Genomic DNA, 24,393 nt, shown 5'->3' on the forward strand with positions numbered 1-24,393 from the left:
TTGACCGCGTTATGACAAAAACCGCATATTTTTCAAGGTCGTGACCCCCCTGACCTTTGACCCCGAACCGGTAACAAGAGTATGGGCGTCATTGTGTCATATTGCATATCACAAGATGAGGCGTTGAATTCTGAAAATTTTGGCGTGAGTTGCATGCAAATTGAATAAAAATTGACTGTGTTATCGTAAAAAGACGATTTTGACCTTTTCATGACCTTGACCTTGACCTTTGACCCGAACGATCCCAAAAACTAATCGAATGCTTCCTGGCTAATAACCAATCATCCCACCAAATTTCATGCAATTCGGTTTAATACTTTTTGAGTTATACGAATCACAAGATTACAAATAAATAAATAAATAAATACACGCCGACCAAAACATAACCTTTCGCAGAATGCGAAGGTAATGATCATTAATTAACAGCAAGTGCGAGCCAGCACATCATAACGAATGCATCATCATTAAATAGCACTGTAATGCTCCATGGAAGCAAAGATCATCACACATGAAATATTAAACAGAAGGTGGCAAAGGTCTAAAAGGATGCATAAGTTAAAACAAAATGCAAACAAGATCAACTGAGTGTCTTGACCAAAGACTAAAATCAAATCAAATACAAATTGTTGTCGTAGAAACTTATTTCAAAGGGGGGGGGGATGTAATGATGAGGATAATTTCCATGCTTGACAACACTGTAATTTCATGATAAGTTGTTGCGTTGGTCTCACAATCAAACTGAAACTTCTGCTATGTTTATATATTTGAAAATATTCAAAGTGCATTCAGGCTGCTGAGGGATGGATGCGAGATGATGATAAATGCTCCAGATTGAAGTACAATGCTGTGTGTGTGTGTGTGTGTGTGTGTGTGTGTGTGTGTGTGTGTGTGTGTGTGTGTGTGTGTGTGTGTGTGTGTGTGTGTGTGTGTGTGTGTGTGTGTGTGTGTGTGTGTGTGTGTGTGTGTGTGTGTGTGTGTGTGTGCGCGCGCGCGTGTGTGCGTGTAACTCCAAAACCATAAAACCTAGCAGCCTGAAACTTTGCATGCATAGTAAGGGAATTCCATGAAAGTGCAAGAGTGAAAATTGAGTGTTTGGGTAAATTAAAACACCCCTTTTGAAGATAATTAACTGCCTTATTTAATTATATCCTTTATCGACGCATCTTTGGCCACCTCGCTCCATGAGTCTATGGGGTCTTAAGGCATATCGTAGGTTACATCGCTGGGGTCTGAAGTCGCCATGTTTTTTGGCATGCTCAGCCATGCCTTGACTTGGAACAAGCCACAACAATTTCTTAACGATAAAAACATTTTTTTCGACTTTCCTCACTCATGTTATCGAATGCCTTGATCATCATATCTACAAATTGCTGGATACATTGCAATTTTCATAAACGCCTGGAGGCGCCAGCATTCGTGGTTTTATTTCATTTCCGCGCGTCATAACCTCGAGAATCTCTTAAACCAAGCCAAATTACAAAATTGAAACTCCAGAATTGAACTTAGCAGCAGTTCGAACTGCTAAAAAAAATTAATAAATGGTCATTTGTCCAATTCATATTTGATATTTTGGCATCTCCAGGAGGTGTGTGTTTAATATGATGAATAGGCAATGTTCATCCCTTGCCAAGCTCGCCGTTCCTTATCAACCGTTTCGTTGAAGTGCTTGCTTGAGTGCTTTAGCCACTTGGTGAGCGCTCTCCAATCTGCCTGGTTGTTCGTTTCAGTAAAAGTACCAAAGCTTTCAATCTAACACACATATTGGATGTACGTTTCCACCTTTATTATGTCTTGCAGTGGTGTGTGGTGGGTGCCTCAGAAGGTGTCTCATTTGCTGAAAATGTGAAATTTTATTTTTTCAGGACATCAGTGTTTAACATTTTTGCGCAATTTCCTTTAATAATCCACCCCTCACTTGGACATCGATACACACAATTTAAAAAAAAAACAATAACGTCCATTCGACCTCATGCTCACCATGTTTGTTCGAGCTGTGAAGGCAAAAACTGACATTTTGTGTTTTGTGCCGAGATATATTTTGCTAATTTCCCACTTGAATTCCTCTTTCAAAGAACTCTGTTTAAAGGTAAGTCTTCGTGTTTGTCGTTTTAGGTCATCTCTGCGAGCATGACCTAATAATATGGGTGTAGATGTCCTTCGATCCGTCCGTCCGTCCGTTGCAAAAATGACGATTTTCAAATTCTATCTCCTCCGCCATTTCTCAAGCGATCTTGAATTTGATTGTGGCATATGAATCGATGGGACAATATATAAATTTGGTCGGGCCGGATTTTCGATATTCGCTTTCGTTTTCGTGTCACGTGTTGAATCAATGGCTGAATCCAAGCTCGAAATACACCGTTTCTGTACGCAAGCCGCTGTTTGGATCAAGGTGGGTTCAAGGTTTATGTCACTGGCAAAAATAGACACCTTTGGGCTTTTTTTTAGGACTTTGTGATTGGCAAAAACAATTCAAAAATTTTTTCCCTTCAAATTAGACTGTGATTAATGATTTTCAATGGTTTTCAGAAAAAAAAAATTGCATTTGGGTTCCCCTTTAACAATGATACGAGTTCAAATGTGTCCACATACAAACCATCTCGGAGCAAAATAAAATATACCATCAGAGATGGGAAATCCCCCGCCATTGAAATAAATGTTGACGCCCAGCCAGCCGGACGGACGGACGGACGGACGACCCGGGTGACAACAATAGCCCCCTTCCGCCACGCGGCGGGGGATAAAAACTGTTCATAAAATACGCATCCATATGCAAAGGAAGCCAGAGCAATTCTACGAGGTACACTGTACAAGCTATGGTTTGTCATACCTGACTCTCCTGCAAGAGTCTCGCCTTCAAAAGCTGTCAAGTTGGCATTGCATTTTGAGCTCCGTCGAATGGGACTCTTCTTTGGTGAAAGGCTTTGCAAGTTTGTCAGGGGAATAGCCTGACTTTCCTGCAGTGGTCAAGCACAACATACCTCAATGTCAATACACATGCACAATGGTTGTTCATTTTACCAATGAAGGTGTTTTCCAACGAACATGATGCAGACAATTGCCTTGCACAATAGTAATTGTTTTTAATTAGAGGAAAGTTACTGCAACCACCTTTTCCCCCCATTGGTGTCAAGCTCAAGCAAGAATTTGGATACAAATCACATGTAGAATAAACAAGTTTAAAGGTCCCCTGACATGCAAAACTTTCTGGTTATTTATATATTAACTCGACCTTCCAAGTGAAGAAATCACCCATGTTATTTTTTTTAATCAAAAATGGGATAATTAGAGCAATATTTGATCATTTATTGTGCTTTTCACAACTTGCTATGCCCCGCCCCTAAAACAGTTGACTTCAATGAATCGCAGCGTTGACGTCACATACAGAAACTCACACAGAGTGGATTGACTCGAGATCTCTAGGGTCAAGAGTCTAGACTAGTCCGATAAATCCGTCGTCCGTCCGACGAGGCCGATAAATCCGTCGTCCGTCCGACGAGGCCGATAAATCCGTCGTCCGCCCGACTAGGCCGATAAATCCGTCGTCCGCCCGACTAGGCCGATAAATCCGTCGTCCGCCCGACCAGGCCGATAAATCCGTCGTCCGCCCGACCAGGCCGATAAATCCGTCGTCCGCCCGACCAGGCCGATAAATCCGTCGTCCGCCCGACCAGGCCGATAAATCCGTCGTCCGCCCGACCAGGCCGATAAATCCGTCGTCCGCCCGACCAGGCCGATAAATGCGTCGTCCGCCCGACTAGGCCGATAAATCCGTCGTCCGCCCGACGAGGCCGATAAATCCGTCGTCCGCCCGACGAGGCCGATAAATCCGTCGACCGCCCGACGAGGCCGATAAATCCGTCGTCCGCCCGACTAGGCCGATAAATCCGTCGTCCGCCCGACTAGGCCGATAAATCCGTCGTCCGCCCGACCAGGCCGATAAATCCGTCGTCCGCCCGACCAGGCCGATAAATCCGTCGTCCGCCCGACCAGGCCGATAAATCCGTCGTCCGCCCGACCAGGCCGATAAATCCGTCGTTCGCCCGACCAGGCCGATAAATCCGTCGTCCGCCCGACCAGGCCGATAAATCCGTCGTCCGCCCGACCAGGCCGATAAATCCGTCGTCCGCCCGACCAGGCCGATAAATCCGTCGTCCGCCCGACGAGGCCGATAAATCCGTCGTCCGCCCGACGAGGCCGATAAATCCGTCGTCCGCCCGACTAGGCCGATAAATCCGTCGTCCGCCCGACCAGGCCGATAAATCCGTCGTCCGCCCGACCAGGCCGATAAATCCGTCGTCCGCCCGACCAGGCCGATAAATCCGTCGTCCGCCCGACCAGGCCGATAAATCCGTCGTCCGCCCGACCAGGCCGATAAATCCGTCGTCCGCCCGACCAGGCCGATAAATCCGTCGTCCGCCCGACCAGGCCGATAAATCCGTCGTCCGCCCGACGAGGCCGATAAATCCGTCGTCCGCCCGACGAGGCCGATAAATCCGTCGTCCGCCCGACTAGGCCGATAAATCCGTCGTCCGCCCGACCAGGCCGATAAATCCGTCGTCCGCCCGACCAGGCCGATAAATCCGTCGTCCGCCCGACCAGGCCGATAAATCCGTCGTCCGCCCGACCAGGCCGATAAATCCGTCGTCCGCCCGACCAGGCCGATAAATGCGTCGTCCGCCCGACGAGGCCGATAAATCCGTCGTCCGCCCGACGAGGCCGATAAATCCGTCGTCCGCCCGACGAGGCCGATAAATCCGTCGTCCGCCCGACCAGGCCGATAAATCCGTCGTCCGCCCGACCAGGCCGATAAATCCGTCGTCCGCCCGATCAGGCCGATAAATCCGTCGTCCGCCCGACCAGGCCGATAAATCCGTCGTCCGCCCGACCAGGCCGATAAATGCGTCGTCCGCCCGACTAGGCCGATAAATCCGTCGTCCGCCCGACGAGGCCGATAAATCCGTCGTCCGCCCGACGAGGCCGATAAATCCGTCGTCCGCCCGACGAGGCCGATAAATCCGTCGTCCGCCCGACGAGGCCGATAAATCCGTCGTCCGCCCGACGAGGCCGATAAATCCGTCGTCCGCCCGACGAGGCCGATAAATCCGTCGTCCGCCCGACGAGGCCGATAAATCCGTCGTCCGCCCGACTAGGCCGATAAATCCGTCGTCCGCCCGACTAGGCCGATAAATCCGTCGTCCGCCCGACTAGGCCGATAAATCCGTCGTCCGCCCGACCAGGCCGATAAATCCGTCGTCCGTCCGACTAGGCCGATAAATCCGTCGTCCGCCCGACTAGGCCGATAAATCCGTCGTCCGCCCGACTAGGCCGATAAATCCGTCGTCCGCCCGACTAGGCCGATAAATCCGTCGTCCGCCCGACTAGGCCGATAAATCCGTCGTCCGCCCGACCAGGCCGATAAATCCGTCGTCCGCCCGACCAGGCCGATAAATCCGTCGTCCGCCCGACCAGGCCGATAAATCCGTCGTCCGCCCGACCAGGCCGATAAATCCGTCGTCCGCCCGACCAGGCCGATAAATGCGTCGTCCGCCCGACTAGGCCGATAAATCCGTCGTCCGCCCGACGAGGCCGATAAATCCGTCGTCCGCCCGACGAGGCCGATAAATCCGTCGTCCGCCCGACGAGGCCGATAAATCCGTCGTCCGCCCGACGAGGCCGATAAATCCGTCGTCCGCCCGACGAGGCCGATAAATCCGTCGTCCGCCCGACGAGGCCGATAAATCCGTCGTCCGCCCGACGAGGCCGATAAATCCGTCGTCCGCCCGACGAGGCCGATAAATCCGTCGTCCGCCCGACTGGGCCGATAAATCCGTCGTCCGTCCGACTGGGCCGATAAATCCGTCGTCCGTCCGACTGGGCCGATAAATCCGTCGTCCGTCCGACTGGGCCGATAAATCCGTCGTCCGTCCGACTGGGCCGATAAATCCGTCGTCCGTCCGACTGGGCCGATAAATCCGTCGTCCGTCCGACTGGGCCGATAAATCCGTCGTCCGTCCGACTGGGCCGATAAATCCGTCGTCCGTCCGACTGGGCCGATAAATCCGTCGTCCGTCCGACTGGGCCGATAAATCCGTCGTCCGTCCGACTGGGCCGATAAATCCGTCGTCCGTCCGACTGGGCCGATAAATCCGTCGTCCGTCCGACTGGGCCGATAAATCCGTCGTCCGTCCGACTAGGCCGATAAATCCGTCGTCCGTCCGACTAGGCCGATAAATCCGTCGTCCGTCCGACTAGGCCGATAAATCCGTCGTCCGTCCAACTCGGCCGATAAATCCGTCGTCCGTCCGACTAGGCCGATAAACCCGTCGTCCGCCCGACTAGGCCGATAAACCCGTCGTCCGTCCGACTAAGCCGATAAATCCGTCGTCCGTCCGACTCGGCCGATAAATCCGTCGTCCGTCCGACTCGGCCGATAAATCCGTCGTCCGTCCGACGAGGCCGATAAACCCGTCGTCCGCCCGACTAGGCCGATAAACCCGTCGTCCGCCCGACTAGGCCGATAAACCCGTCGTCCGCCCGACTAGGCCGATAAACCCGTCGTCCGCCCGACTAGGCCGATAAATCCGTCGTCCGCCCGACTGGGCCGATAAATCCGTCGTCAGCCCGACTGGGCAGATAAATCCGTCGTCCGCCCGACTGGGCCGATAAATCCGTCGTCCGCCCGACTAGGCCGATAAATCCGTCGTCCGCCCGACTGGGCCGATAAATCCGTCGTCCGTCCGACTGGGCCGATAAATCCGTCGTCCGTCCGACTGGGCCGATAAATCCGTCGTCCGTCCGACTGGGCCGATAAATCCGTCGTCCGTCCGACTGGGCCGATAAATCCGTCGTCCGTCCGACTGGGCCGATAAATCCGTCGTCCGTCCGACTGGGCCGATAAATCCGTCGTCCGTCCGACTGGGCCGATAAATCCGTCGTCCGTCCGACTGGGCCGATAAATCCGTCGTCCGTCCGACTGGGCCGATAAATCCGTCGTCCGTCCGACTGGGCCGATAAATCCGTCGTCCGTCCGACTAGGCCGATAAATCCGTCGTCCGTCCGACTAGGCCGATAAATCCGTCGTCCGTCCGACTAGGCCGATAAATCCGTCGTCCGTCCGACTAGGCCGATAAATCCGTCGTCCGTCCGACTAGGCCGATAAATCCGTCGTCCGTCCGACTAGGCCGATAAATCCGTCGTCCGTCCGACTAGGCCGATAAATCCGTCGTCCGTCCGACTCGGCCGATAAATCCGTCGTCCGTCCGACTAGGCCGATAAATCCGTCGTCCGTCCGACTGGGCCGATAAATCCGTCGTCCGTCCGACTGGGCCGATAAATCCGTCGTCCGTCCGACTGGGCCGATAAATCCGTCGTCCGTCCGACTGGGCCGATAAATCCGTCGTCCGTCCGACTGGGCCGATAAATCCGTCGTCCGTCCGACTGGGCCGATAAATCCGTCGTCCGTCCGACTGGGCCGATAAATCCGTCGTCCGTCCGACTAGGCCGATAAATCCGTCGTCCGTCCGACTAGGCCGATAAATCCGTCGTCCGTCCGACTAGGCCGATAAATCCGTCGTCCGTCCGACTAGGCCGATAAATCCGTCGTCCGTCCGACTAGGCCGATAAATCCGTCGTCCGCCCGACTAGGCCGATAAATCCGTCGTCCGTCCGACTAGGCCGATAAATCCGTCGTCCGTCCGACTAGGCCGATAAATCCGTCGTCCGTCCGACTAGGCCGATAAATCCGTCGTCCGTCCAACTCGGCCGATAAATCCGTCGTCCGTCCGACTAGGCCGATAAACCCGTCGTCCGCCCGACTAGGCCGATAAATCCGTCGTCCGTCCGACTAGGCCGATAAATCCGTCGTCCGTCCGACTCGGCCGATAAATCCGTCGTCCGTCCGACTAGGCCGATAAATCCGTCGTCCGTCCGACGAGGCCGATAAACCCGTCGTCCGCCCGACTAGGCCGATAAACCCGTCGTCCGCCCGACTAGGCCGATAAACCCGTCGTCCGCCCGACTAGGCCGATAAACCCGTCGTCCGCCCGACTAGGCCGATAAATCCGTCGTCCGCCCGACTGGGCCGATAAATCCGTCGTCAGCCCGACTGGGCAGATAAATCCGTCGTCCGCCCGACTGGGCCGATAAATCCGTCGTCCGCCCGACTAGGCCGATAAATCCGTCGTCCGCCCGACTAGGCCGATAAATCCGTCGTCCGTCCGACTGGGCCGATAAATCCGTCGTCCGTCCGACTGGGCCGATAAATCCGTCGTCCGTCCGACTGGGCCGATAAATCCGTCGTCCGTCCGACTGGGCCGATAAATCCGTCGTCCGTCCGACTGGGCCGATAAATCCGTCGTCCGTCCGACTGGGCCGATAAATCCGTCGTCCGTCCGACTGGGCCGATAAATCCGTCGTCCGTCCGACTGGGCCGATAAATCCGTCGTCCGTCCGACTGGGCCGATAAATCCGTCGTCCGTCCGACTGGGCCGATAAATCCGTCGTCCGTCCGACTAGGCCGATAAATCCGTCGTCCGTCCGACTAGGCCGATAAATCCGTCGTCCGTCCGACTAGGCCGATAAATCCGTCGTCCGTCCGACTAGGCCGATAAATCCGTCGTCCGTCCGACTAGGCCGATAAATCCGTCGTCCGTCCGACTAGGCCGATAAATCCGTCGTCCGTCCGACTAGGCCGATAAATCCGTCGTCCGTCCGACTCGGCCGATAAATCCGTCGTCCGTCCGACTAGGCCGATAAATCCGTCGTCCGTCCGACGAGGCCGATAAACCCGTCGTCCGCCCGACTAGGCCGATAAACCCGTCGTCCGCCCGACTAGGCCGATAAACCCGTCGTCCGCCCGACTAGGCCGATAAACCCGTCGTCCGCCCGACTAGGCCGATAAACCCGTCGTCCGCCCGACTAGGCCGATAAATCAGTCGTCAGCCCGACTAGGCAGATAAATCCGTCGTCCGCCCGACTAGGCCGATAAATCCGTCGTCCGCCCGACTAGGCCGATAAATCCGCCGTCCGCCCGACTCGGCCGATAAATCCGTCGTCCGCCCGACTCGGCCGATAAATCCGTCGTCCGCCCGACTAGGCCGATAAATCCGTCGTCCGTCCGACTGGGCCGATAAATCCGTCGTCCGTCCGACTGGGCCGATAAATCCGTCGTCCGTCCGACTGGGCCGATAAATCCGTCGTCCGTCCGACTGGGCCGATAAATCCGTCGTCCGTCCGACTGGGCCGATAAATCCGTCGTCCGTCCGACTGGGCCGATAAATCCGTCGTCCGTCCGACTGGGCCGATAAATCCGTTGTCCGTCCGACTGGGCCGATAAATCCGTCGTCCGTCCGACTGGGCCGATAAATCCGTCGTCCGTCCGACTAGGCCGATAAATCCGTCGTCCGTCCGACTAGGCCGATAAATCCGTCGTCCGTCCGACTAGGCCGATAAATCCGTCGTCCGTCCGACTAGGCCGATAAATCCGTCGTCCGTCCGACTAGGCCGATAAATCCGTCGTCCGTCCGACTAGGCCGATAAATCCGTCGTCCGTCCGACTAGGCCGATAAATCCGTCGTCCGTCCGACTAGGCCGATAAATCCGTCGTCCGCCCGACTAGGCCGATAAATCCGTCGTCCGCCCGACTAGGCAGATAAATCCGTCGTCCGCCCGACTAGGCCGATAAATCCGTCGTCCGCCCGACTAGGCCGATAAATCCGTCGTCCGCCCGACTTGGCCGATAAATCCGTCGTCCGCCCGACTAGGCCGATAAATCCGTCGTCCGCCCGACTCGGCCGATAAATCCGTCGTCCGCCCGACTAGGCCGATAAATCCGTCGTCCGCCCGACTAGGCCGATAAATCCGTCGTCCGTCCGACTAGGCCGATAAATCCGTCGTCCGTCCGACTAGGCCGATAAATCCGTCGTCCGTCCGACTCGGCCGATAAATCCGTCGTCCGTCCGACTAGGCCGATAAATCCGTCGTCCGTCCGACTCGGCCCATAAATCCGTCGTCCGTCCGACTAGGCCGATAAATCCGTCGTCCGTCCGACTCGGCCGATAAATCCGTCGTCCGTCCGACTAGGCCGATAAATCCGTCGTCCGTCCGACTCGGCCGATAAATCCGTCGTCCGTCCGACTAGGCCGATAAATCCGTCGTCCGTCCGACGAGGCCGATAAATCCGTCGTCCGTCCGACGAGGCCGATAAATCTGACGTGCTGTAGCTTTTATTTATTATTCTCTTTTTTTAATCGTTTTCTACTGGTGCTTCATGACGACAGTTGGAATAAAATAAATAAAAATGTAACAGAACGTCAGATTTATCGGTCTACTCGACACAATTGTGTCACAAGGTGTGTTCTGCACACAAGTTTTCATTGTATCCGGACAGCGAGGTTGCTTCGTTTTATGCGCGGAGAGATACGGCCGATGACATGCGCCGGCCTTGTTTGTATTTAATACGCCGCGGAGCAACATGTCCGCTAAGCTGCGCTGTTCACGTCACCTCACTAAAATATTTCTGGTATCGAGCAGTATGCAAGTCGAATTTACATTATTGAATTACGAATAGGATTTAGTCTAACCAGTTGTTATTTCTGAGTCTTCCTTCGATGTCCTCCCGATCATCATGAACTCCGGGTATTTCATCGCCGTTTTTCTCTGCTTGTCCTGCTTCGGGCTCGAACTGGTAAGGCCGTATTTCATTTCCAGCTGCGTGAACTTCACCTCCCGCGACTACGTTATCCGACAATTCTCCATGTGAATCAGACCAAAATCCTTCATTTCTCTCACACTCACTGTCGTTACCAGACAAGTGAAAGTCCATGTCATCCATTATTCAAAAACAAATGTTCGATTTTTTTAAAGCAGAAATGAACAAAGCGATTGAGTCGACCAATCAAATGTGGAAACACACAGCAAGCCAATAGAATCATGTGGACCACCAACCCGAGTAATTAACGTGCAGCCTTTGTCATCCTGTAGTTGACGTCATGTGGGTTACGCCCCTTTCAGGTGAATTTTTCGGGGCATTCCCGAAGAGGTTCGTTTTTTTAATTTTACATTTTACAGAATGAGTATTGTGAAAAAAATTGTCAGATCTGAAATCACGATGAAAAACTCCTCTAAGACATGTATAAATGAAATTTCAGTACTTTTGCATGTCAGGGGACCTTTAAGGACATTCAGAAAGAATGGACAAATAAATATCATATTGAGGATTTGAATATGGGCTTGCTGTATTACGATCACATGGTTCGGAGGGGTACGCTAAAAATGCCAAACTAAATCCTTCTAAAAATTCTCCTCTTACACGCACTAACACATCTCTTACAATCCATCTGGGGAATGGGATGGGGGGTGTGTGTGTGTGTGTGTGTGTGTGTGTGTGTGTGTGTGTGTGTGTGTGTCGGGGGGGGTGTCGGAAGGGATTAAAGAGCATACATCAGTTATATCACCGTGAAGGAACAGCTGTTTCACTCTTTTTGAACTCATCAGATTAAGTAGTTTTAGATTCATCTGACCAAAAGCTTTGACCTTTAACAATAGCATACTGCAACTTCTCAAACATTACCGACAGAATGGAAACAAAAGCATCCGAGATTAGAATACGCCCAATGAGCACACTCAAATTTAAATTATGCAGATAATTATTTATTGGCATATTCTATGCCAAAGAGGTGTTTCTAATATTCTACACCACAAAAAGGCAAAAACATTTACAGTTACATTTGGTCATAATAATATAGGAATCCCAAACGTACTCATTTTACACAATTGTTATTCAATCATTGATTAACTCAACTCAACTCAACATTGCCAACAAATACAAGTCGAAAAAGTATATGACGCAACCATCACAACAAAAAAAGGTCAAATCATTGTGGAGGAAGAAAAATAAATTACAGCCTCAACACAGATACTTACTGCACTGAACAGCTCATTCGTGAGACCCAAATAGTTGTGCAGAGCGAGGAAGGTCACTCTCTGCAGCCGCACCATGATTATCTGAACAAAGGAGGTGTAGAGTCATATAAATTGATAACCAAAGACCAAATAAGGTGTAAAGTCAAATTAACACAACACTTGCATTCTTGTATTGACATAATCCACGGTGTAAAAAGCAGCAACTTCATTCCCAGTTTGAGTGACATCTTCATATGGAAAATAATTTTGGAAAGAAAATGTACGAGCGAGGGCTTGGTTTTTCAAACCTGGGGGTTTGAATGTGGTTTCATTCTCTTTGAAATAGCAGTGGTCTAGTGTGCTCCAGTGGTTCCACCTTTGTTATGTCTTGCAGTGGTGTGTGGTGGGTGCCTCAGAAGGTGTCTCATTTGCTGAAAATGTGCAATTTTATTTTTTCAGGACATCACTGTTTAACATTTTTGTGCAATTTCCTTTCATAATCCACCCCTCACTTGGACATCGACACACACAATTAAAAAAAAACAAACAATAACGTCCATTCGACCTCGTGCTCACTATTTGTTCGAGCTGTGAAGGCAAAAACTGACATTTTGTGTTTTGTGCCGTTAGATCATTAGCGAATATCGAAAATCTGGTGATTTTCCCGCCATTAATGTATAAATTAATCCCAAAGGTACTCATTTTATTCAATCATTGATTAACTCAACTCAACTCAACATTGCCAACAAACACAAGTCGAAAAAGTATATGACACAACCATCACAACAAAAAAAAGGTGAAATCATTGTGGAGGAAGAAAAATAAATTACAGCCTCAAACTTACTGCACTGAACAGCTCATTCGTGAGACCCAAATGGTTGTGCAGAGCGAGGAAGGTCACTCTCTGCAGCCGCAGAGTGGTGTGTGGTGGGTCCTGCAGTGGTGTGTGGTGGATGCCTCAGAAGTTTGTTAGACGGGTGTTAGGGTTAGATGGGTGTTAGATGATACTGAGCTCGACAATCCCCCTTTCACGGGGGGATTATTATAACAGCACTCTCTGAAGTTCGGAGACATGAAACGCGATGCCGTTTCAGGTAGGTTCTGAAACGGCCTGTTTGTACTGAATAGGGCAAACGGGAAGCAAGAACAGGAGAGCAGGAATTGAGAACATGGGCACTGATGCCATCTGGGCCCATCGCCGTAGCAGGGTCAAGGCCAGAAAGAATTTTCTCTACCTTCTCAGGTGAGAAGGGTACAGAGTCCAATAAACGGTTGGGTATGTCTTGGTAAGATGGAGACAGAACAGGAAGGGTTGGGTGCAAGAGATTTGGAGGGAAATAGAGTTTAGACATTCTGCCTTTTGAGATGAGGGATGGAATGGACGGGGAGCATATACTGGAGACAGACTTGACAAGGTACCATCATGATTTGAATGAAGGAAACTGGTTGGAGAGTTTGGCTTTCCTAACATCCCACTTGTATTATTGCAACGCACCATTAGCAAGCTTGTCTGCTTCTTATTTCAAGTACATACTACGTATTGAGAATACTGTGTATAGACGGCATGCCAAAGGCGAGAATTTGTGTGAATCAGTTTTATCGTCCCAAACATCATTGATGTCACATTGTGTGACAGGAAGGACACCCCAAGTGGGGTCGCCGAGCAAATTTCGTGGGGTCGCGGGCATCCGCTTGCAGCAAAAAAAATTGTCTATTTTTGATCGGTGTTCTCTTTTATGGGATGTAATATAAAGGGTTCGTTCAAAGTATGGGAACCAGCGCAACATGACGCTTGGAATGCGATCCAGCCGATGCGCGAGCTCGCTGAAGGGCGGTTCATTTTGGCGGGAAATTAGTGGTTTGATCCACAGCCTCTCAGACTCAGACTCTGACTCTATCATTCACGTCCATTCACGTCTCCACGTACGACTCGAGACCTTATTTGTGATGGCAGCACCAGCCACCAGCAAATATCGAGAACGTTCTTACCAGGATAAATTTCTGGACCTTGGATTTTACTACGTGGTGGATAAAAGTGGGGCACAGAGGCCTCAGTGTGTGATTGGTTTCGAAGTGCTTTCTGTGGAGTGTATGAAACAAAATAAGTTGCAGAGGCATTTGACTACAAAACATGCGCCTTATCAGGGTAAGGAGAGAGCGTTCTTTGAGAGGAAACTTCTTGCACTCAAGAATGCGCATCTTGACAGAGAGGGTACATGCCATCAGACCAATTCTCGGGCATTCGAGGCCTCGTATCGAGTGTCGCTCCATGTTGCCAAGACTAAAAATCCTCACTCCATTGCGGAAGAACTCGTGCTGCCATGTGCAAAGGACATGGTATCTCTGATGGTTGGGGAGGAAGTGGCAAAGAAACTGGCAGTTATACCCCTCTCTGACAACACCATCCAACGCAGAATTGAAGATATGAGTCTGGACGGAATGTCTCAGGTCGTACAGAAGATCAAGGAATCGCCGTGGCACGCCATACAGTTGAACGAGTCAACTGATATCGCATCGTACGCGCAACTCATCGTCTGGGTCCGCTTCATCAAGGCTGATAGCTTTGTCGATAAGCCTCTGCTAATCAAACCATTGGAGGCCACCACCAAAAGCGAGGACATTTTTGGACAGTCACCTTCGGTCGCTCATTGAACAGTTCGAGCACTATTTCCCTGAGCTGGATGCGCAGTCCTTTTCTGTGGTTCGCGACCCTTTCACGGCTCCACTGGACTCGATTGCTGATGAAGATGATACAGCACAGGAAAAGCTTGTACAGCTCCAGCAGGATTCAGGAGCGCAGGCTCTTGCGCGGACGAATTCGTTGTCGACATTCTGGTGCAAAATGCTGCCGTCGTACCGACACTGTCAGGGCACGCCATTAAGGTTCTCATGCCATATCCTTCATCATACTTTTGTGAGCAGTCGTTGTCCACCATGGTGGTGATTAAAACAAAGTACAGAAATCACCTAGAAATGGAGCATGATATGATCCTGGCATTGTCATCTACTTCTCCACGAATAGAGAAGTTGGTTTCTGAAAAACAGGCTCATCCTTCTCACTGATATATCTAAATGTCATTCGGACTAAACTTCTGAAACATTCAACTGTACTATTTGAATACTGTCGGCTATTCTCCGTTTACTCCTCTATGAAAACATGACGATGGTGAATAAAGTAAACAGTAAATGTTCTTGTATCATGTGAAATCTTATCTTATATATTATGAATTGGGTTTTGAATCTTTTGGGTCGTGCGATGTAGAGAGGTTCTGAAATTGGGTCGCCACTATAAAAAGTTTGAAAACCACTGAGCTTGGGGATGAAGGCAGACAACAATCTTGTCCTTCCTACAAAGGCCTCAACTTATGCATAAAGCTATTGAAGCAAACTTAATGGGTGATGAAAAAAAATAATTAAATGTTTGTGTGGAACCCATGCATAGACACAGAATATATTTTTGTCTGACGGGATGGTGCAGTGGTGGTAAAGTTAACTTTAAACTGTGTAACATGGGTTTGAATATTGATTTCGAACTATAAACTGTCGGATTGGTGATTGGTTGACGGAGCATTGCATCACAAAGTGCACGGTTCCTCAGATGGACATCAATCTGGGAGCCCCATCTCAACTCATACTGGTTGGCGGACATTAAAGATGGCAGAAGAAGATGCATAGGGTAGACAAGATGGATAGAGAAGGAAACTCCAAGGAGGGAAAACTGTAAATTTGGAAGGAGGGATTGGGGTGGGTTAACGAGGGTAGAAAATATGGTTTTGGATGGGGGGACAAAGCACGAAAAGAGCAGAGGGTGCAAGAACATAAAGGAGGTGGTAGAACAGAGAGAGACAACCGACCTGTCTGCAATGGCGAAGTGATAGGCCCATAGACTCGCCTTCATTGTGGGAGATTTCAATACTTTTAAAGGCCTTGGTTTCCACAATGTCAAGCTTAGCAAGATGTGAAGCAGGGAAGCCAGCCCAGAGGGGAGAGCATCATTATATCATGCTGTGGATGAAAGCCTTGTTGGCGGATAGGAGTTCAGGAGTGCCAAGGAAGGACTTTGTACGACAGAGGATGCCCAGTCATCGGCTGGCTTTGGAGGCCAACTTTGAAATGTGGTTTGCCCATGAAAGATCATGGCTGACAGTGAGACCCAGGAGTTTGAGTAACTGAACTTCTTCAAGAGTATTGTTAAGAAAGTAAATAGGAGGGTTTTCCAGACAATCATTTTGGAGAGAGAGAGTGAGAGAGTGATTTGTCAGAATTGAAAGACATATTCCAAGTGTTTGACCAGCTTGTGATTGTTTTCAAGGTTTGAAGAGAGGAAAGAGGCTGGAGCCTGCCTGTCTGAAGGATGAGGGATGTCACAGCAGAGGGTGGAGTTATAGCAGAGGGTATATAAAGAGGATTTTCCAGTCAGAGAGATCATTGATGAGAATCAGGAATAGGACTGGGCCCAGAACACTGCCTTGGGGCATTCAAGACGTGACAGGGAGAGGAGATTAAAGGACTCCATTGAGTGCCACACATTGGCTATGTGAGTAGAGAAAGTCCACAAATCAAAAGGTGCGGCGTTGGCCTTTGATTCCTTCGGCAGTGTTTCCTTGTAATGACAAGCAAGCTCACTGGCCTATAGTTGGTAGGTTCTGCTTTTGCAACCTTCTTATGATGGTTGCAGATTTACATGCAGAGAGAGGGCAACCAAAGGAGAAGGACAGACTGAATAGGGCAAACGGGAAGCAAGAACAGGAGAGCAGGAATTGAAAACATGGGCACCGATGCCATCTGGGCCCATCGCCGTAGCAGGGTCAAGGCCAGACAGAATTTTCTCTACCTTCTCAGGTGAGAAGGGTACAGAGTCCAATTTTCTCTACCTTCTCAGGTGAGAAGGGTACAATAAATAGTTGGGTATGTCTTGGTAAGATGGAGACAGAACAAGAAGGGTTGGGTGCAAGAGATTTGGAGGGAAATAGAGGTTAGACATTCTGCCTTTTGAGATGAGGGATGGAATGGAGGGGGAGCATAGACTGGAGACAGACTTGACAAGGTACTATCATGATTTGAACAAAGGAAACTGGTTGGAGAGTTTGGCTTTCCTAACATCCCACTTGTATTATTGCAACCCACTATTAGCAAGCTTGTCTGCTTCTTATCTCAAGTATATACTACGTATTGAGAATACAAGAAGCTCTAGCTCCCTATGGGAGTAGCCAAGGGGTCATGTTATTATCTTTATGCTTACTAATAGCATAGCAGAGTACCCTCACCCACCCCCCCACAGCGTGCAACATGTTCATCTAACGCATCCTTTTATTTGGGTTGTGTATAGGCAAGAGACTGCTGCATCGATCGCTCCCAAAAATATCAACAATCACACCCCCCCACCCTGTTTAGCTTGGCTTTCCCCTTCAAGTAAATTCTCCCACTCCTAATATTCTCTCTAACCACCTTCCAGATCCACCAATCCATTCACATAACTCACCATTTCACTCCTGAACCTCTGTTCACACTTTTCACATGCCATACCGGTTGCAGAAACCCATTATCATTTAAAGAAAATCAATCCCTCCAAATTCCTCCCTTTCTTTCATTCTTCCTGTACCTGTCATACGGCGTGACACACATTTCAAACATAGCCACATCTCAATGGCAAGAACAACAAAGGAAGCACAATGGCAAGTTACAAAGACTGCGGTTTGGAGTGCAGTTTCCTCGGGAGCTGTGGGCGGAGTTTGTCACGCTCTCCTTGGAGGCAGTTGGGAGATACAGCCAATGGGGATGCACCGCAGCCTTTCTCCAGGTAACTCCACCTCAAATAAACTCTGCCCTCTCATGGCCCCACCTGGCCTGGGAAGCTTGAAAAGGCGAGACCCGAGAACAGTTCGCTGCTGTTTTAACACGCTGATGACCCATCGAGAAGAAAGCTGCCTGCCTGTTTGTGACCAGAGGAATCACCTGCCAAGAGAAGCTGTGCTGGAGCTGGGACGAGCTGGATCCGAGGCAGAGCTAGTATCACTGGGTCCAGAGGCAGAATGCGTTGTTGCAAGACGGGCATGGGGCCGAGGCATGAGAACGGGAGAGCACCGAGGTCCTCAGCGTGGGACAATAGTTCCATTAATGACTTATGCAATCTTTCTCTTGCTTTCCTCAAATATCCACTAATTAATCTCCTTGAGACACATAAAAGAGATCACGATTCAAAAGAGCTATCAATGATTGGCTTCTTGACCCACCAGGGCGAGACTCTCATTCGCACCTCACACCTTTCCTCTAAGCCAATGCTACACATGCCATTCCTCCCATATCATATGGAATCCACACATACCCCTGCCTTCCATTCCTTCCCCTCCAATTTGGGAATGGCGTCGGCCCACCTGTTTGTACCGGGTTGAGTCAAAGGATATTCCTGGTGTTGGCTTAATGGCTAGGGTGGTGGGCTTGGGATCCTCGGATCCCGAGTTCAAATCCCCCTTGGCTGTTGAATTAATACCAGGTGGGGTTGACTGCTTGTCATCCATCAGAGGTCGGCAAAATGAGTGCCAGCATGCTGGTATCCTGTGTCGGAGTGGCGACCCGTCCAGGATTGTGTCCAATAGCCAAGGAGACTGCTTGGGCAGCACCAATGCTCTGCACAGAGTATGGTCCCAATGGATAGATGGATGGATGGATGGATGAGTCAAAGGCCACAACCAAGCCTCACTCTGCTCCTTTCTTCTTCTTCTTCTTCTTCTTCTTCTTCCCCATGTTTCCGAGAATGTTTCTGATGGTGCGCCTGCATTGTGTATGGAATAAATAAGATCGCAGAAGGGACTTCATAAGTGCAAAGGGATTAAAATTACTGTCCTGTTGTGTCTTTCTCTGCTATGCGTGCTGGGGGCTTTTTCTGTGCTTTGTAAATACCTGCCTCATGATTATTACCTATTTTTGACTGTGAATAAATTTGTGCAGTGTTGTTCATAAGCATATTTCCAACCTGCTCGATTACCCTTTCCTTAATTGGTTTGACACAGTGTGTACAAATAGACCGGACGTTCTACCCCACAACTTTGCTTGTACCGCTAGCCAACGTTCATCCATGGTTTGCTCGGCCGTATGCATCAAGTAGACGGGTGGACGTTGACGGGGCAATTTCCCCAATTGAGACTACTAAACCACCGGTAAGGTAACACGGTAGTTAAGGAGTGAGGACCCTGCTCAGTTTGGCGATTTAAATCGGCGTCCACAGTTGCCTGCTGGACCGCGAAGTTATCTGTGCTGTCTAAAAATACATTTTCACTTTGTCATTATGGGGTATTTTTTGTAGATCGGTGACAAAAAATTAAAATTTAACTCATTTTAAATTCAGGCTGCAACAACAAAATGTGACAAAAGTCAAGTGGTGAGAATATTTTCTGAAGGCACTGTGTATAGTCGATCGTGGTCAGCTTCATAGGTCAAGCTCGTCAATTTGATTAGATCACTCCCATCCTCATAATACTCAACTCAATTTTTTTTCTTGTATTCATTTCATAATATTACTGATAAACTCTAAAGCCATACATGAAATTGTTCTTGCCTACATTTCTGTTACCTAGCACCAGGACGAAGAGAATCTCCTGATATTACGTAGTACAAGGATGAAGACTTTTAGTGATGGAGCATTCTTCAGATGATGCTCCTAAAATGTGGACCTCCCTGCTTTAAAAATAATAATAATAATAATAATAATAATAATAATAATTGCACAGCATCATCAATAAGTTTCTAAATCTCTCCGAAAAACCTGGTCTTTTTACAGTCACTTTTTCTTATAGTCACAGTTTTACATTTTGCACATCTTCCTTCTTTGCCGAGCACTGAGGGCTTTGAGAGAATCATTTTGCATGACTGATCAGGCAAGGTTTGTAAATATGTGCTGCCAAATGGGCTTTATTACAAGGCAAACTTACTTGCACAACACGAACCAGTGTCTCAGGATATTTTTTGAACACATTCTGGAAGGCCTCTGCTGGTAGTTTTAGTACTGTAGAACGCATAGCAGCTCGAGCTCCAACAGTCTTATATGGAGCTGGGAAATCCTGTAGAAAAAAAAGGTGAATCAATCCACAAATGATATGCCATCACTAGAAAGTGAATGTTGTTGTTTTGTAATTGGCCAACACTGATCATGTCATGAATTGATGGCAAAAACAGGGAGACAATTGTGCTATTCACTGTGGTTATGGTGCCTCAAAATTGAAATTTCCAAACCTTCCAGAATATTCAGCAATAGACATACTTACGAATTAAAATCCTTATGTTCCAAAACGCCAAAATTCAATGACCAATACCCCAAAGTACATTTGAAATGAGTGAAGATCATGGATGATAACAGCCATGTGATAGATAAAATAACCTTAAAAACTTGTTCAAAAGAACCAAGATTGGATCATTGTTGACTTACAGTAATCACATCGAGGATGCTGAGTAAACTATGAACACTGTCTCCAGGCCACACTTCTTTGACAACTGCCTCTGGGCCATCCTGTCCCAATAGCACAATTAAAAATAATTAAAAACAACAACAAAATAATCCTGTACATATAAATGCAACCGCAAAAAAAAATAATAATAATGCAGTTCTCCACAAATGGCCTATCATCCCTCTTGGACCTGGCAATGACCACAACTATACATCCAAGATCTGTTCCTACGCCTGGCTTGGTTCCTCGAACCATGTTCTTGAAAAGCTACAGACAAATTCCACGCAGTCTGGTTTTCCCCTCAGCTCAATTGATATGAATCTGCCCTCTCACAAAAGGATTTGTCTTACATATTCTCTGCATCCAATATCCACATCTGCACCTGGGAAAGGTTTGGGGGGGGGGAGGGGTGAAGGGGAAGGGGAGAAGTTTCTCTTGGCATTTAAGATTGAGAGAAGGGTCATACAAATATATGTATATAATGTATGTACAGTCGTGGCCAAAAATATTGACACCCTTGCACTTTTTACAAATAATGCTCCATTTCTTCCAGAAAATTGTTGAAATAACAAAAAAAATATTTTGGTATCCACATATGTATTTCTTTGGTTTGCAGTGGAATAAAAGAAAAAGCTGAAAAAAATTACTAAATCTTTGCTGATTCCACACAGAAATACTTAAATGGCCCAGACAATATTATTGGCACCTTTTATAAGTTGTTAGAAATAATTAGATTTCAAGCAGGTGATTCTCCTTTACTTTGGAAATGAACTCACCTGTAGTGAGTTGCAGGTGCCTGCAACATAAAAATCACTCAATCATCCAGTTTGAATACAGAAAAGGAGTCTCTGCTGTTTTGTGTCACTGTGTGTACCACACTGAGCATGGAGAAAAGAAAGAAAACCAGATAATAAAGAAAGAAAACCAACCAGAAAAAAGAAAACAAGATTGTAGCCAAGCATGGACAATCTCAAGTCTACAAGTCCATCTCCAGACACCTTGATGTTCCTGTGTCCACCATACACAATGTTATCAGGAAGTTTGAGGCCCATGGCACTGTAGCCAACCTCCCTGGACATGGCCGCAAGAGAAAACTTGATCGAAGATTGCAGCGAAGGATTGTTCAAAATGGTGGAGAAAGCACCTCGATCAAATGCCAAACAATATTCAAGCTGACTTTCAGACACAAGATGCGACAGTTTAAACTCGTACTCTCCGTTGCCAACTCAATGAAAGGGGGTTCTATGGTAGGAGACCCAGGAGGACCCCACTGCTGAGAGGGGGGAGGAGACAGAGAGAGAGAGAGAGAGAGAGAGAGAGAGAGAGAGAGAGAGAGAGAGAGAGAGAGAGAGAGAGAGAGAGAGAGAGAGAGAGAGAGAGAGCGAGCGCACCCAGGAATGGTTCAAGACAAAATGCTGGACTGTTCTGAATTGGCCAGCAATGAGTCCAGATCAAAAATCCCATTGAACACCTGTGGGGAGATCTGAAAACAGCAGTTGGGAGAAGGCACCCTTCAAATCTGGGAGAACTGGAGCAGTTTGCACAAGAGTGGGCCAAACTGCCAGTAGAGAGGTGTAGGAAGCTCATTCATGGCTAGAGAAAGTGGTGGACTGCAGTTATTTTGACCAAAGGCTGTGCGACCAAATAATAAGTCTCGGGTGTCAATAATTTTGGCAATGTCATTTCTTTTAATTTTCTGATTTCAAAGGATATTAAGTTCTGAATCATAAATAAAGGTTCTGTAATATTAACAGTGAAATAAAGAATTGTGGAGCCCAAATACTTGTCAATTTCAACTTATTTTTAAAGAAAATTGTGAGTAATTTGAAAAAAGTGCAAGGGTACCAAAGTTTTGGCCACGACTCTATGTGCATGCACACGCACGCATGCGCACACACATACATACATACATGCATACATACATGCATACATACATTCAATACACGACCTCTCCTTACATACATGAGGTATACATTTCCTTCCCTCTTCTTTCTCCTACTCCCGTCTGATCAATGCTCGTTACATCAAGATGATGGCACACTGCTCCACTCTCAGTACATTGCTTTCCACTGTCACCTCACTTTCTCATCAGCTTAAAATCTCTTCTTCTTCTTTCGGCTTGCTCCCGTTAGGGGTCGCCACAGCGGATCAACCGTCTCCATTTCGCTCTATCCTCCACATCTTCCATTGACACTCCAACCACCCACATGTCTGCCCTCACCGTATCCATGAACCTCTTCTTTGGCCTTCCTCTTCTCCTCCTGCCTGGCGGCTCCATCTTCAACATCCTTCTCCCGATATACTCCGTTTCCCTCCTGTGCACATGTCCAAACCATCTCAATCTCGCCTCTCTCACTTTGTCTCCAAACCGTCCTACCTGCGCTGTCCCTCTAATATACTCATTTCTTATCCTATCCATCCTCGTCACTCCCAACGAGAATCGCAGCATCTTTAACTCTGCCACCTCCAGCTCCGCTTCCTGTCTTTTTGTTAGTGCCACCGCCTCCAAACCATACAACATAGCTGGTCTCACTACCGTCTTATATACCTTCTCATCAGCTTAAACTCTGTATAAAAAAAAAAAAACGAAATTCGTGAAGGAAGAGAATGGGAACAAAGGGTAGAGAAGAAGGATATAAAGAAAAGTGGTGAGAATGTGGCCTCTGCTGATAGTTTGAGTTATAATGAAGGAGGCAGGATATGAGGAAGAGGCAGAGAGGAGGAAGAGGCAGAGAGGAGGAAAAGATGAAGTTTTAAAAAGTAACAATTTTATCATTTAACTTTTTCATTCAGTTCAATCACTCAAACTTCTGGGCTTCACAATCAACCATGGCTTTTCTTGGCAAAACCAGAATCCAAATCGGCCTCCAAAGCCAGGTCTGTAATACATCGTCTTTATTTGGCAGATCTCAACTTTTATCAGGCCTTCATCCATAGTTCTATAAAACACTGCTCCCCCCTTTGGACTTGCACTCCTGTCTCACACCTTTTATTTCATGATGCTGTGGAAACAAAGGCATTCATAACCAATGGAATCTTCCATGAGGAAGACGTGTTTCTGGGCCTGTTACTCTCACATCACGAACAGGTCTGGTGGCCTGTCTGTCTTCTAACGCCCTCCTTTCTGATTGTGCACCATCTGCCCTTTCCGATTGTGCACCATCTGCCCCCCTTTCCTTGCTCTGTGTTTTCCCCACTCAACCTCGTTTTTTTTTGGTTTTATCTCTGGTTTTCCCCTCCTCTTCTTGCTGGGTTTGAGCTTGTATCCAGTTTGTCCTCCTCCCTCTCATCCCCTTGATCTCATTCTTCCTCCAAGTGTCCCTCCACCATACCGTTGGTGTGTTCACCTCCCTTTCCACCAGGTTCTCCTTGTACTGTTATGTTCTGGTCTGCTATGTATTGTAGCTTTTCATGAGCCTCGATTTTTTATACAATACAAAATTCCACAAAATCATATCAATCCACAACCTGTTTTTGGAAGAAAATTAAAAAAAAATTTTACCCAACCTGTTGCTGCATTGGCCGATTCGAAAATAATTGTGAATGAAATCATACGAATTACACACAGCCTGAGTAATGGTGACTTCCAGCTTGCCCTCTTGCAGCACATAGATGGAATCATCAGGATGTCCAGGCCGAAATATATATTCACCATCGTGGAACTCCACAAACACCATATGTTTGCAAAGCTCCAGAAAAAGGGGTTTCTCAAAGTGGCCAAGCACCCTTTAGAAGAAAAAAAAATTTGAAGAAAGGTTAGAGGCATTTTACAAGAAAAAAACAAAAAATTAAAGGAGAGGTGTAGTGTTAAAAATTAAAATTAAAATAGAGGTATGGTATTAAAACAGAGACATGATATTCAACTTTAGCGAAACACAGGGTTTGTCAAAGGTTAACCACTTCAAATGACCTTTGTACTTTTAGTTATTACCGTAATTTTTACTTTGTTTTACAGAAGTGATCAATCTTTGGAGAAGTCATTATAACATAACCAAAGTATTCTACGGAAAAAATGACGTTTTCTACGGAGCAGAGTAAACATTGTCAA

At 48.0% G+C, this 24,393-nt stretch overlaps 1 protein-coding gene across 6 annotated transcripts in view; it reads right to left on the reverse strand.

Moving 5' to 3' along the window:
- The window catches only part of LOC147026534 (patatin-like phospholipase domain-containing protein 7), a 243,036-nt gene that overhangs the window by 102,722 nt on the left and 115,921 nt on the right, over positions 1-24,393 (reverse strand). For all 6 annotated transcript variants that reach the window (XR_015058386.1, XM_085882013.1, XM_085882011.1 and 3 more), the window contains exons 9-13: positions 23,912-24,071; positions 20,327-20,407; positions 19,833-19,961; positions 11,926-12,006; positions 2,831-2,957 (exon numbers count right to left, since the gene is read on the reverse strand). Coding sequence is in view for 5 of the 6 variants with exons in the window: in XM_085882013.1 (XP_085738139.1) it covers positions 2,831-2,957; positions 11,926-12,006; positions 19,833-19,961; positions 20,327-20,407; positions 23,912-24,071 (578 nt within the window). In the remaining variant the exon portion in view is untranslated. The remainder of the gene's footprint in view (positions 1-2,830; positions 2,958-11,925; positions 12,007-19,832; positions 19,962-20,326; positions 20,408-23,911; positions 24,072-24,393) is intronic.

The sequence above is a fragment of the Eptatretus burgeri genome, chromosome 5, assembly GCF_056783735.1.
Source record: "Eptatretus burgeri isolate ZD-2024b chromosome 5, Ebu_testis_v1, whole genome shotgun sequence".
Lineage (NCBI taxonomy): Eukaryota > Metazoa > Chordata > Myxini > Myxiniformes > Myxinidae > Eptatretus > Eptatretus burgeri.